The 13,546-nt window shown below is 42.8% G+C and overlaps 1 protein-coding gene across 1 annotated transcript in view; it reads left to right on the plus strand.

Annotated features, from left to right (window-relative positions):
* Positions 1-5,675: 5,675 nt before the first annotated feature.
* Positions 5,676-13,546, plus strand: part of CLMP (CXADR like cell adhesion molecule) — a 48,121-nt gene continuing 40,250 nt past the window's right edge. The window contains exon 1 of the mRNA XM_085316813.1: positions 5,676-6,091. Coding sequence (XP_085172939.1) covers positions 5,944-6,091 — 148 coding nt within the window. The 5' untranslated portion in view covers positions 5,676-5,943. The remainder of the gene's footprint in view (positions 6,092-13,546) is intronic.

The raw sequence follows: 13,546 nt of genomic DNA on the forward strand, positions 1-13,546 counted from the left end.
CTGAAGAACAGAACACTATTTTAACAGTTTAAGCTGGTAACAATCACATATGTGTTTTCCCACACCAGAAACTGGACAATGCAAGAGCTTCTCCTATATAACCCCCCCCCCCCAGCCACAGGAAGCACTAGCAGAACTGAAGCATCAGCATTCAAAAATTATGGGCACTTATTAGAGATGCAACACAGCTACCCAAGCCTCCAGGAGCAGATCGTTTAGACAGTAACACCTGAGCAGTCTCAGTCAAGCCAAGCATTTTCCAGCATCTTCCTTCCTCCATTATGCCTATTTTAAGTTAGTTTTACACACTTCAAGCCATTCTATCTGCACAAATTTTAAATTTACTTTTTAAACAGTTCCCAAAACTTATAATTACTTTAGAGAAGTTAAACAGCAAAAACATCAATACATAAGTAAGGTTTCTTTAAAACCTAACATCATACTGCCAAGTAGTCGAGTCTCAAGAACAAGCAGAATACTTCTGTTTACTCTTGGCTAGCTAAGAGCTTTGTTGGCTCTAGAAATACAGTTGTTTCTCACTCACTGTTAGTTACTCCCCCCCCCCCCCCCAAAAAAAAAGCCTATATGCATATTGTGCTTAATACTATCACAAATCATGACCCATAAAACTTTGTTTTTTATTAGTTCAAATAACTCAGTAAGAGGTGTTTTTTCACTCCCTTTAAACAAGAAGACCCATATACTCTTTACCTTAAAAAGATTCTCCAAACAAAATTTAATTTCATAACACAGGAAAAAAAAAGTCTCACGTACCTCACTGCATAAAAAAAAAATCTACCTTTGTAATTCTTTTTTCTTCTTTCTATTTCCTCAGTCTTTTTCCTATATTTTACTACCCATAATATGCATGTGGGCTTACTTTATGAGTAGCTTGCTTTATTCTTCTACCAAAACATACATACATACAAACAAATAACGCCACCATTGCTCAAGATAAAACAAAAAAAACCTTAACCCAAAACACTCAACAAAATAACATTACTTCTCTTCAGCTTTTCTAACCTTTTGTATCCCTCCCTATTTAATTTCATATTCTTCACACCTGTGCTTAGTGATTGCAATTAACTTGCCAATTATCCAATCCCACTGAGGGAAGTGGAAGTGTGCACTTTCATTGGTAGTTTTTCAGAAGAAACAGGATAAAAACAGCATTACTCCATCAGTCTGTTTTTTCAGAGACTAAGCAAACAGTGAAGGTAAAGAAGATTTATCATAATTAGGGTGCTCATAGATTAGGTGAGTTTTTTATTGAGATAATGGTGATTTTAAGTGAGCTTAATTAATTTTTGCTCTGAAAGAGAGAATTTATGTTATGAAAGTTTGTTGTTTTTGATAAAAATGAAAGCTTGCTCAGTATAGTTTACTTTTACTTTAAAGGCAGGAGACCAGTGTAAATACTTGAGGCTTAATTCCTGAGCATCTTAAGGTTTGCATGAAGTTAATGGCTTTTAAAAGATGTGCTCTTGCTCTGGGAAGCTCTCTATGCTCTTGACTGAAAACAGTTAATAGTAATGCACTTAACTGCAGATGTACATAAAGAGTAAGTTGATCAAGCAGGTAGGAAGGACTTGGTCCTATCAAACGAGCAAAAACATGCTGGTGTAACAAGATGTACATACACAAATTTTTCAATAACTGGAAGAAGATATGAAGCTTTTTGCTTGTTTACTTGTGTTCTCAAGTTGATATGTCTCTGCTGACAGTAGTGTTAAGGTTTATTGAAATAACTCATTTCTAGTATTAAATGACTAGTAATATTTTTACAATCAATTATTGAAGCCTCTTAGAGGGATAAGAGCTTCTTTAAACATCTAGTCTTTAAGCAAATGTCTGAATACTGATAGCATATAAAACATTTCCAATGAAGGTTACTGTGAAAATAAATCCCTGTGTTTGGTTTTATCCTCTACTTTGTTTTTCTCTATTGTCTTTTTTTGAGTTTTGACATCCAGAAGCTGACTGGTTTTGTGTGAATACCCTTTCCTTTTTCAGAGTTTTTTTTTTCCTCTGTATGTTTTCAGTTGTAAAGCCAGAGAGACCATGGTTTTGCTTTGGGGATTCAAAATGCTTTTCTGGCTATATTTGTGGGCAAACCCTATTGCCTTACTGACTGTATCAATAAATTTCTGAAGTCATTTAAGCTGTACAAGATAAGCTTCTTCTGGGAGTCTCAGAATGACTTGATTGGGGGATCCCTCCGAGATGGTACCAGAGCAGCAGAAGCTTGCGTTACTGCAGTGTAACAACTGTCCTAGAAGAAAATGAAGAGAGGGCAAGTGAAGGCAGAGTTGTTTTTCATGTACTCTGTGTGTCCAAGCTGGAAAGCTTTTTCTTTAAAACATAATATTTTCCTTCCATTTTGGCTTTTACTTGGATGATTGCAATGTTAGAGCTGATGTACCTGGGCATGTGCAGCACCCCTTGGGTCTGAGAAGATAACAGGGAGCTCTGCAGCAGAGGGGAACAGCTACATCTTAAGGGGTTGCTTCCTGTGTCCAGATCGATTCTGGCTTTGCAGACAATGTGGTATGACAGCAGCCCACTGTTCCCTTGGGGCAAGGGGAGCAAGGTGAAAGAAGCAACCTGATGTTATGCAAAGAGCATCAATAGAATAGGGAGGGAGGATCCCCTCCATGAATATGCTCCAGCAGCTGAGGTGCAGGAACAAGCCAACAAAAGCTGGCAGGCTCTTGAGGGAAATGCAGTACCTAGAGAACATGTATTTCTAGTCAGGGTTACTTAAGCAAGTCTGAGAGGGGCTGAAACTGAGATGGTGCCAGGGAAGATCATCAAATAGCTGAGTTCTGGTCCATGATGATTTAAATAGGGCAGTCTGTGTGCGATTATTACAGTGTGAACCTACTCTAGACTTAAAAGTTGGGTCCTGTCCATAGCTGTGCAGCAGCCTTGTATGCCCAACTCAACGGATGAAGGGTTTAATTAGCCTATTTTTACTTTAATGCTTCTGATGGCAAACATTCTGGTTTCTCTGCTCTGTTTTTCTCCCTACTGAGAAGTGCATGATAAATACCTCCCATGCTGTGCTAGCCCTGTGTGGTAATGGGTTAAATCATTCACAGATGTGTTAGAACAATTAGCCTCCCCTGGAATAATAATATGCTACAGATATTACTTATTCCACCAGAAAAATATCAGCGAAGATTTTCATTATGTGTTGGTGTTAGAAGTGGTATGGATGTCTGTCTAAATAGATGTATACACACATGTGCCCTCACTATTCCCTCACTTGAGCTGCTCTGCAAGTGAGATACCCTTGCAATAGTAAGTGTGAACGCCAGAGGGAGAATCCCCACTGAACCCCAAAGCACAAGTTGCTCTTGAGGAGCTTCCTGAAGGGGGTGAATGTAATGCGAGAGCAAGCTGTGGAATGGCAGGAGATGCTGAAGGAGGAGATCTTGCATGCACGGTATCCTTGCTCATTCTAAACATTTGCCTCTCCCGCTCCTTTGGCTTCTCTCGAACATCCTAGCTCTGTGGGTTTTAATGGAGGCTGGGGAGCAAGTGCAGGGTGACAACACTTTTCTGTCTTGGTTTCTGATGCATTGATTTTATTAAAGCCAAGAAGCATGCTGGGTATTTGCAGCATAGTTTGGGACATCTTCTGTCAGACTTGTAATGCAGAGAGACAAGCTCAGTGCTGCTTGGCTTCTGGAGAGCGGGGGAAGGGATTAAATGCACTTTTCTCCATTGATTTATGTCCTACACTGAAAATCAACAATGTTCTCTCGGATCCACTCAACTGTTTGAAGAACAGCAGCCTGTTTGGTCAAGTGTGTGGGGGAAAAGTTCTGCAGAAATCTGGCTCCTACTCTGGGGGCAGATGACAAAGATAAGCTGTTTTGTAGGGGCTGCTGTATTTGCTTGTTAATGCTAACTTTTATCTGCATATGCTAGGTGGATATGGTGTTCCAAACTTCCCCTTGCTGTTAGAGCAGCTGCTCGAGAGAGGAGGAGACATGCTGCTTTTGTTTCCATCTGTTGAAGCTGGGAGAGGCAAATGAGACTGTTGAATGAAGCAGGATGAGGGAGGATAATATTCATCTGTGTTACGTCTCTCTAACGGGAGTTACCTGAATCTCTGGTCCTACTGTGTCCTGTGTAGCAGCATTTCCTGTCTTCCAGTAAATATTTGGAAGTCTTGTAATGAAGAACTAAGCTACTGAAGTCCCAGCGAGCTTCTGAGCATAGTGCTCCTCGTTGTGAACTTCATAATCATTGCTGTCTCTGCTTTCCCTCTTAGAGAGTGGGCGTAGCACCTTATCCCTGTTTTTACAGGGGAGAGGTATGCAAACTAGATCCTGATGAGGTTACATAGGGAGCTAATAAGAGAACTTGGAACTGCAGTCAGAGCTCTCACACTACAGGCTACTAGCCATGCATGTGGCCTACTTTTCCTCTCAGGTATTAGAAATGTTCTTAGCTATTCTTAAAGGACAGATTTTTTTATCCTGATTTTCCTCTTCTAGAGCTTGCTTTCACCTCCAAGTTGCAGAAGGAGGGTGAATTCCTTTGTTTTGCAAGTAGCTGTGCATCACGGACATTGCTGCGTGAGTATGCTTACTTGTAATGTGCAGTTGCTGTTTAAACCTGAGGTATAGCTATAAGAATTAGCTGCGGTCCTGCTACCTGTATAACCATGGCTACACATGGAGATTGGTGTAGGGTACCTGCCCAAGTATTTACTTAATTTGGGTGATTTTTATAGCTGCTGTGGAGTTTCAGGCTGCCTGTGTCACTCTTCTGTTCGTATTCAAGAAGGTTAACTGAAAGCACTTGTTCTGAAGATCAGATGTGTAGTAGGACATGGACATAAGTGTAAGTATGACCTATCTAGTTGTAAAGAACTATAGATCAGAACAGTACCATGTATGCACACATGTAGTACATCTCTGTTTTGGTGGCTTTGCTGAAAGCAGCAGGAGTAGTGTTTTGCTTTAGCATTAGAAAAAGCTCAGTTCTGGCTTGTTCAATAGATCTCTAAATGGTCAAAGCCATCCTCTGCGAACTATTTCCCCTACCACAATTGATCCTTGTTATGGTAACTGAGGGGTTTGTCTTCACGGCAGTGAAAGGCTGCAGGCACCACTGTATGGCTGGCTTAAAACTAGTGTGAATATGTCCATATGAGTTGCATCCACAGCAGTCACTAAATATAAATATACCTTGTTTACTTGATTTGGTGCTTTCTCTAGTCAGTGAAACACAGAAAATTAAAGATGAAATTTACTTTAGTTTTTTTTTCCTTTGATAGGAACTCAGAGACCTAATCATAAAGGGAAAAATGAAGCAAACTGAAAGTGTCCTTCAGTAAGGTAAAGGCTTAAATTCTGCAGGTTACTAGCTAGAAGTGGAAATAAAGATAATGTATATATGGAAGTTTATTTATCAGTTGGAAAAGTATGTGCACTCTTTTCAAGAGTCTGTCTCCAGCTCCTGAGTGATGAATCTGATTTCCTTTTTTTTTTGTGCTGAGTCCTTACTGCCTGCAAACTTAACTGTTTTGACATTAGAAACTGTCTTGTTTTTCTCCAAAGGTTTAAAAAAAAATTATTATAGTTTTGTGAAGTTAGCAGTACCTCACCCACATGACTGATCCTCACTATTAATCCCAGCTGATGGTAGGGAGGGGCTCTTCTGGGAGGCAGCCATGTGGTGAACATTGAGCACAGTATTTCCCCCCCCTTCTCTCCTTTTCTTTTCAGACATGCGAAATTGTTCTATGCTGCCGTAGATGTGAACTCCTTGCTGCACCGCCTCTGCCTCTTCTCTTCCAGAAACTCAAGGGCCTGAATTATGAGCTGTGGATATCTAAGATCTCGGTGAATCTGGATGGAATATGAACAGCGAGATGAATAGCAGAAGCAAAGAAACGGTGAAGTTGGTTATTTTTCTGGCACATGGATGCAATTACGCTCAGTGCATTCCAGAGGCGTTCCTTTGAATTCTGTGCAGGTCTGCCTGCCATTCCTGGAAGAAGGAAAGAAAAAGGGAGGAAAAGTCCCTCTCTTGCCTGGAGACGGAATGTCTGCACTTTCTATCTTCCTTTTAGGTAGGTTGGCTTTTTGGTCTTATTTTGTAGTGTTAAACTTCCATGTGCCCTCTCTGCACAATGCAAAATCATTTATGGTGAGCTCAAAGGGATTTGCAAAGAAAAAACTTCTGCAAAACTCTGAATTCAGTGCTGTCTGGGTTTACTGTTGATGCTTTTCTCTTTCAATTATTAGCAGGTTGATGACCAGAGACATTTGAAAAACTAGATGGATTTTTAGAAGTGGTGGTTAAACCTCCTTTTGGTTTTTTTTTCTTTTGATTTTTAAAAGGACAGTGCTTTTAAGCAATGAACTAGTTGAGGGGCTTTAACCTCACTGGGAAAGCAAGGTGAACAAAATGTCTTTGTTCCACACGGTGTCAAGTTTGTTTAACTGTTTTGCTTTGCTCTGGCATTTAACATTCTGATTTTAAAATAAAAAGGGGTTATTGTTTCCAATAGATGTCTGATTAGAAACAGATGTGCTGAAGTGCAAGAGGGAGGAGGCTTGTGGGGGGAAAGCATGAGCAAAGAAGGGAGATAAAGGAAAGAAATGGAAGGGGAAAGGTTTAAAAAGGACTGGGGGGAGAGGGCTGCTGAAAGCAGGGCAATAAAAGAGCTAACGGAATAGAAGAAGAGCAGAGAGCAGAGAAGAAGACTCTATGGAAAGAACAGGGAAGGCAGGAGGACTGAAGGGAGAGCTGTTTATTAAAGCCATGACCTCTAGAGAAAAGGGGTTTGCAGCCCTGAGGTCTTTAAGGGGGCTTGCCTACAAGACTGACTCGGAAGCAGCCTGTGCCTCAGCATCTCCAGAGGCACCGTAATGCGATGAATGAGCTTCTGTCTCTGTTCTGTTCACCAGATCGCACTGACAGGCAGGCAGCTTAGAGAAATCTGTTGTGGCTGAGCAGAGGCTGTGATTCCTGGGCCCTCCTGTTCCCCAGGAACCTGAGGGCATGTACGAGTAGGGGGTCAGGTCTGTCATTTCCTGGGAAGGGTTGAGCCCCTCAGGGTGATGGAATGGGCACAAGCAGTAGAAATGAAGGTTTCAGGTGGGATGCTGGGAACAGATGCTTCAGGGGATAGCCTTGTGTGTGAAGTCTCACAGGTGTGAAACGGACTAGCTGGATTGTTAGGTGTCCAAAAGACAAGGAAGCATCTGTAGAGCTGCAGAGAAAGGGTTTTGCTCCAGGGACTGCTGTTAGCATAAGGTTTCTTCCGCAAGAATGTGCGGGAGAGCTCGGACATGCTGCAGAATCTGCAGGGGGAGTGCAGGCAGCAATTTGTCCCCTCTGTACATCTGTCTTGATAATGTGTCTCGATTGCAGACTCCAGCAGCTCGGCTGCTGAGGTTAGGGCAAACAGCTGGGTTCCTGTAAGGTGTGTCTGGAATGAGTGTGTCCCACAGAAATGACCAGAAAAGTGGCTCTGCAGAAACGGAGTAAGTAGGGAAGGCTGCTTACCTTAGTGACGAAGGGCAACTGCCATCTTCCATCCACCCAGCCTTCTTGAGTTGATGACTTGCTTCACAGAGGCCGAATGTTGAAAGTCTGGAGCAAATGAAATAAACTCTCTTCACAGAACAGGCACTTGTGGCTGTAACTACAGCTCATGACTAGCACTGCTTTCATCCAGCAAACACAACAAGCTTTTGTAATCACTCTCATGTCTTTGGCATCTGAGGTGCTCCATAGTGCTAGTATACCCAAAGGAAAAGACAGTCCTACGCTGAACCCATGGAGTTTCTCAGTCTCAGCACTGGCAAGGGGCAGGGTGTTAAACAGCTTTCCAAAGCTCCTGGCCTGAACCTAGAATGTTTTGTCTCCTGGCACCCCACTGTAGCCATGGAACTACCCTTTCTCCTGCCTGTGTTGTACCTGCCTTGTCAACAGACAGCTCTAGTATTTCTGCTCTGAGTCCAGGCTCATTCACCAGTATTAAAAGGATGCTCCAGGAAGAGACGACTGTTATGGCCTCTGTTTCTAGGTTGTGCCTGAGAGAAAACAAGAAGGGTGGAAAATCTCATTGGCTAGCTAGAGAAAGCCTCGTAGCTGCTTCACAGCAAAACAGTGAAAAGCAAGCAGCCACTGGCACTCGTTAAGGAAAAGACTTGTACGAAGGGCTTTGGAGAGGCCAAGCAGACCTGAGAGCAAGGTAGCCTGGTTTGATTTTTCATTGCTACTAGACATGTTTATAGTGTGGGCAGTCCCCACTACACTGTCCTTGCCCTGCAGAGGTGAAAGCGTAACAGGAAGCCAATTAGTTTTAAGGTGAGTTTTAAAATGGGACAAGATGGAAGACTTTGCTAAGTGTGGGCAAGACCCATGACCCTGCTTTCTTCTGCTGCAAATGCTAGGTGAATGAAGCAGAAAGGCATGAGCTGTAGAAGGTAATGCACGCTAAGATGTATACTTATGTATAAGCGTTAGTGACACTGATTCTTAATCCAAGTCTGCAGCTGGTCAAAATTTTGTTTCAAACTGCATATGTAACAAATTGCACTCTTAAAAATTAGAATGGAAATTTCCATGGGAAATACAGAATTTTTCTTTTGGGTGTGAAAACTTGCAGAGAAGGCTGATGTTCTCAGCTGGTAAGAACTAGTAAATATTTCCATTTAGATGTTTTGCCTAACTTATTTAAATTGTCAGATGGAGTTCTCCTTCGTCTTCTCCCACCTCCCCTAATGGTTTATTTTCAATGAGCCTTCTATTAAAGAAGGAAATTCATTGTCCTATAAGCAAATGTTTTCACATGGATATGGCTTGTTTGCCTGGCTTTCTTGTAGCACTTTCTTTTTCAACTTGTTGGCAGATGTATGAGCTTTGACCCTCTTCAGAAATTGAGGGGTTTAGAAATCCAAGGTAGCATAAGATGTGCCAAACCAAATCAGCTATCCAGCTTGCTGGTGTCCTGCTACTGACACCGAACCCTTGCACTGACCTTGGGTTAGGGACTGCTTACTGCAATGCTTGAAGTGCTCAAATATTGTTTAACCTGAAGAGCAGACAGCTACTTACCCACAGAGAAGTTGCCATTTACAGAGAGGAATGGGAAAGAGTCTGTTTTCATTCCTCCACAGTTAACTTCACAGTTCCATCAGTAAGCACAAAGCCTCCATGGTCTCTCTGAATGTGAGGCGCCAGCGGGATGTGAAGTCTGCCTTCTGAGATCAAGAGCAGATGCACTGGGAGGCAAGTCTGAGCTACCACTGTATGCAGAGTCTCTGGGGAATGACAGGAGTAGGATATAGTGACTGTGGGGAACCTGTATTGAGGCTGCTGAGCATATATACCTGTGACTGTCTGACTTGTGCATTTAATCTGCCTTATAGTCTAATAAAGATGTGTTCAGTATGAGAATCTCTAAGTGATGACATTTCTAGAGTGGATGCAGCTGTAGCAGCAAAACTACCTTTTATTACTGATGTAGCTGAGCTCTGACCTCCAAGCTCTGAGATCAAGGACTCCCTTACAGTGCTGTCCCAAGGGTATACAGTTACTGCATGGAACACCAAGGCTGTCTGGCTGTGCTGGGAAAAGGTTATGGTGCAAATCCCTCTAGTGCCTGTTGGCATGAGCAATTGGGTCTGACAGCATGCATTTGCCTAGGTATTCACCAGAAAGCTAGCTTAAACTCCTGTAATGATATGGAAGCTGCTTTGCAGCATTCAGCAGTGGCAGGTCAGCCTGGGGCTGTGCTGGTATACTGACTCTCAGATGTCTGAGCCTGGGCTTCTCTCCTGCTTTAAGAGTACAGGCAACCTGCACTCTGCCCCATCACATATCTTTGAGATCAGTCTTTCTCCTTAACCTTCCAACACCACATTCCAGCACAGCCATGCTCAAGAATTACTGCAGTATTGTGTTTAAGAAAAAAAAAAAACTTTCTGTTCCTAGTGAGGTTCTTGAAGCTTTTCATTGACTTTTAAAGGATCACTTGTGCCTGAAAACTGACAAGAGAAAAGGCAACTATTTTTAAGCAATCTGAAAAGTAAACTAGATCTTATGTTCCTGCTGATCTCAGGTCCTTCTCAAATTGCTCAGAGCTGTTATCAGTGTATATGGCACTTACCATCTCCAGGTTTTCTCAAAGCTTGTACCTGTACTGAACCCTGTCTCCTTCATACAGAATTGGTAGTCTGTTTGTACTGGGGTACTCTGGCCCACTTCAGAAGGTTATTTTGTGTAACAGCAGCACAGGCTTCCCAGAAATGCTTGTCATTGCACAACTGGCTTGGAGATATCCTGATGTTTATCCTCAGGATCACAACAAATGCCCCTGTTTTCCTCAAGGCAAATACAGAGCTTTATAAGGAACTTAGCAGGTTTGCAATCTGGGATTTGTTTAAGTTTTTAGGAAGTGCCAGAAAAGAAATGTAAACAGTTGCTGTGACAAAGTCTCACGCGTATTTGTGAAAATCTGACTTGTGTGTGATGGTAAATGATTGCATGTCTACTACCCAGCAAAGAAGGGTCTTGCTAGCTGCTTTGCGCCTTTTCTCTCCAGTTGTCCCTGTAGCTTCAGTGAAACTGTAACGTAGGTTTTAAAGTAGTTGTCTGTGTTAGCTTAAGTGGTAGCCATTGCATGCATGTGTTGCACATATGTAGTGTACTTAATAGAGACACAGAAAACTTTCAGTTCTTGAGTTTAAAATTGCCTGTCTTGCATGCAGCAATGTGTTACAAAACAGAGGTTACTTTGGGTGCAGTGGGAATTTGATGGTACTGTCTAAAAGATCAATGGGTCTTTTTTCCCTAAACTGTTACTTCATCCACTCTTAGAAATGATTAGTTTACAGAAGTAGCCCAACCAAAAGCCAAGGGTGAGCTCAGGTCAGAAGCTATGAATAGATAACTAAAGGACCAAATAATGGAGAATGCAGAAATGATGAGAGCAATAAGCACAAGAACAAAAAATGTGCAAAATGATAGAGAGTCAGTGATAGAGAGTTCTCCGCAGAAGCCAGGAAGATCCAATACTTCGCATCCTGTTCATCTGTTTCTATCCCTCCCATTGGATTCTCCAGTATTACTGAGTGGAATGATAAGAAGGGAACAGCTCTAGCACTAATAGCATGCTTTTGCCAATCAGGGCATCAAACCTTGCCTAAAACATGCTTTCTGTTTGGGCAGAATACAGAAGTTGTATTGCAGTAGTGACTGGGAGCTCTAGCAATGTGTTGCCACTCCAAAATACTGTCTTTCACCCTGACAGCTTACAGTCTAAGTTCAAGACAGAAAACAGCTGGGATATCCTTATGGGGGATGGGTATTGCCTTGTCTCAGCAAAGCCTTAGTGTCACTTTATTTTGGTGCCTCAGTTTCCCCACATGACTAATTAGGGAGAGTCACCTTTTCTTTGCAATGCCCTGCCAAGAGGCACGAGCAGTTATAAAATGCGTTGTAGGTGGTGAGTATGATTGGTGAAGATTTTGAAATGATTCCTGTCCTTGCCTGTTCCCTCATCTTCTCTCAAAAAGAGTTAGGCAATTATAAAAAGCAAATGTTCTAACTCAGCATTTGTCTTAATGGGCCAGACCCACGTTCATGATGTCAGAGTTGCTGTTTTACAAGGATCGATATACATTAAAGAGTATACTTTCAGCACGGCTTTTACTCCTCTGTAGCTGACATCTGCATTTTAGTGGCTGCAAAACAAATACAGAGCCTTAATATGTGCCTTTTCTTTTTCTGAAAAGAGCCTTGTTCCTGAGTTTGACTAGGTGGAAGGGCTGAAGTTCAGATTAGTGCCTGCAGTTTAATTGCCTTTGGTAGGAAAAGGTCAGTGAGAATTTTGTGCTTACAGTATGCATTGGTAGAAGGGAGGCTGCTCTCCCGGAAACAAGTCTCTTGAAATGCAGCATGCACAGTTAGAGGCGACTGATGACAATGGCTGCAGACTGCTTTTGGTCTCACTGCTAAAACTCTTGTAGCATCCCTTATGATGCATATTACATGACATTTCTGTTAGTCTCTGGATAATTCATTTAATCTTGCAGTGATATATTGACTTGAAGTATGTGAAGTGTATTTTTGAGGAGGAAACTGAGCGCAGATTGATGCATACTTCCTCATGATAAGGCAGTGCTCTTGCTGCATCGGTAGAACCCTAGCAGCTCTCACTCAAAACCATGTGCTGTGGTACTCTGGTCTAATAGCCTGGAGTACAGGCAGAAATGGTGACTGTCAGATCAGCTGCAAAGAGCTGAATTTGTCAGCCAGAACTTTATCAAGTTGAGGTCCTTGTGCTGTCACCTGGAGGGATGACTTCTAAAGAGAGATGGAAGATTTGACTTCATCCTTTTTTATTTACTTGCCAGTGATGTTTGACAAAATGTGATAATGGGCTTTAGAGCGCAAATGTGCTGAGAAACTCACTCATGATGTGAATGACTCATTGGTGTTACCAGAGGAGTCCTCACAGGAGGCTTTGGGCTGCCTGTGTTTAGTCTCTGAATGACTTCGTTTAGGAAAAAAATCCCCCCCCCCTTTTTTTTTCTGTCTATCATATACCTGCAGCATGATCATCTCTAGTTAAAGATGTTTGCTTTAAGCTGCTTGGCGGAGCAGAATGTGGAAGCCAGGTACCATAAATGATAGACTGGAGTCATAGAATCAGTAAGGTTGGAAGGGACCTCTGGAGATCATCTGGTCCAACCTCCCTGCTCAGCAAGGTCACCTAGAGCATTTTAGACAGGGTTGCGTCCAGCCGGTCCTTGAAGATCTCCAGAGAAGGAGACTCCACAGCCTCTCTGGGCGACCTGTTCCAGTGCTCCGTCACTCTCACAGGGAAGAAATTCCCCCTCACGTTCGGGCAGAACTTCCTGTGCTTCAGTTTCTGCCCATTGCCTCTTGTCCTGTCACACGGGGCAACTGAAAAGAGTTTGTCCCTGTCCCCTTGACACCCTCCCTTCGGATACTTTTGCACATTGATCAGATCCCCCCTCAGCCTTCTCTTCCCCAGGCTGAAGAGGCCCAGCTCTCACAGCCGTTCCTCGCAGGGCAGATGCTCCAGCCCTCTGATCATCCTCGTAGCCTTACGCTGGACTCCCTCCAGTAGCTCCACGTCCTCACTCTGGACCGTCTTTTTCCATGACCTTTGAAGGGGAACATTAGCATGCCTGCCCTAAAGCATGTGCATCTGCATTCATTGAAAATATAGCTGCTCCTTGTGAACTGTTGCTGGGGTTGGGGATGTAACTGTGCACCAATAAGCATTCTGTCTGTGAAAATGTGTCTCAGACCTTGTTTTAGAGAGAAACGGTATGCTTAGCTGGAGTGTATGAAAGTAAAACCAAAAGCAACAGGTCAGGAAAGCGTTGGGGACTGTTTAATGTAAGGAGCTGGGAATCTGGATTCAATCCCCTGCTCTGTTTTAGAGCTTTCCAAGCCGTGTAGGTCCCTCTGTATGCCTTCCCCACCACCACCCTGCTACTATTGGCTTGTGCTTTTCACTAGACTTGACTGCTTAGGG

This window comes from Rhea americana, unplaced genomic scaffold, assembly GCF_003343005.1.
Source record: "Rhea americana isolate MKP2758 unplaced genomic scaffold, rheAme1 scaffold_48, whole genome shotgun sequence".
In the NCBI taxonomy this organism is placed as follows: Eukaryota; Metazoa; Chordata; class Aves; order Rheiformes; family Rheidae; genus Rhea; species Rhea americana.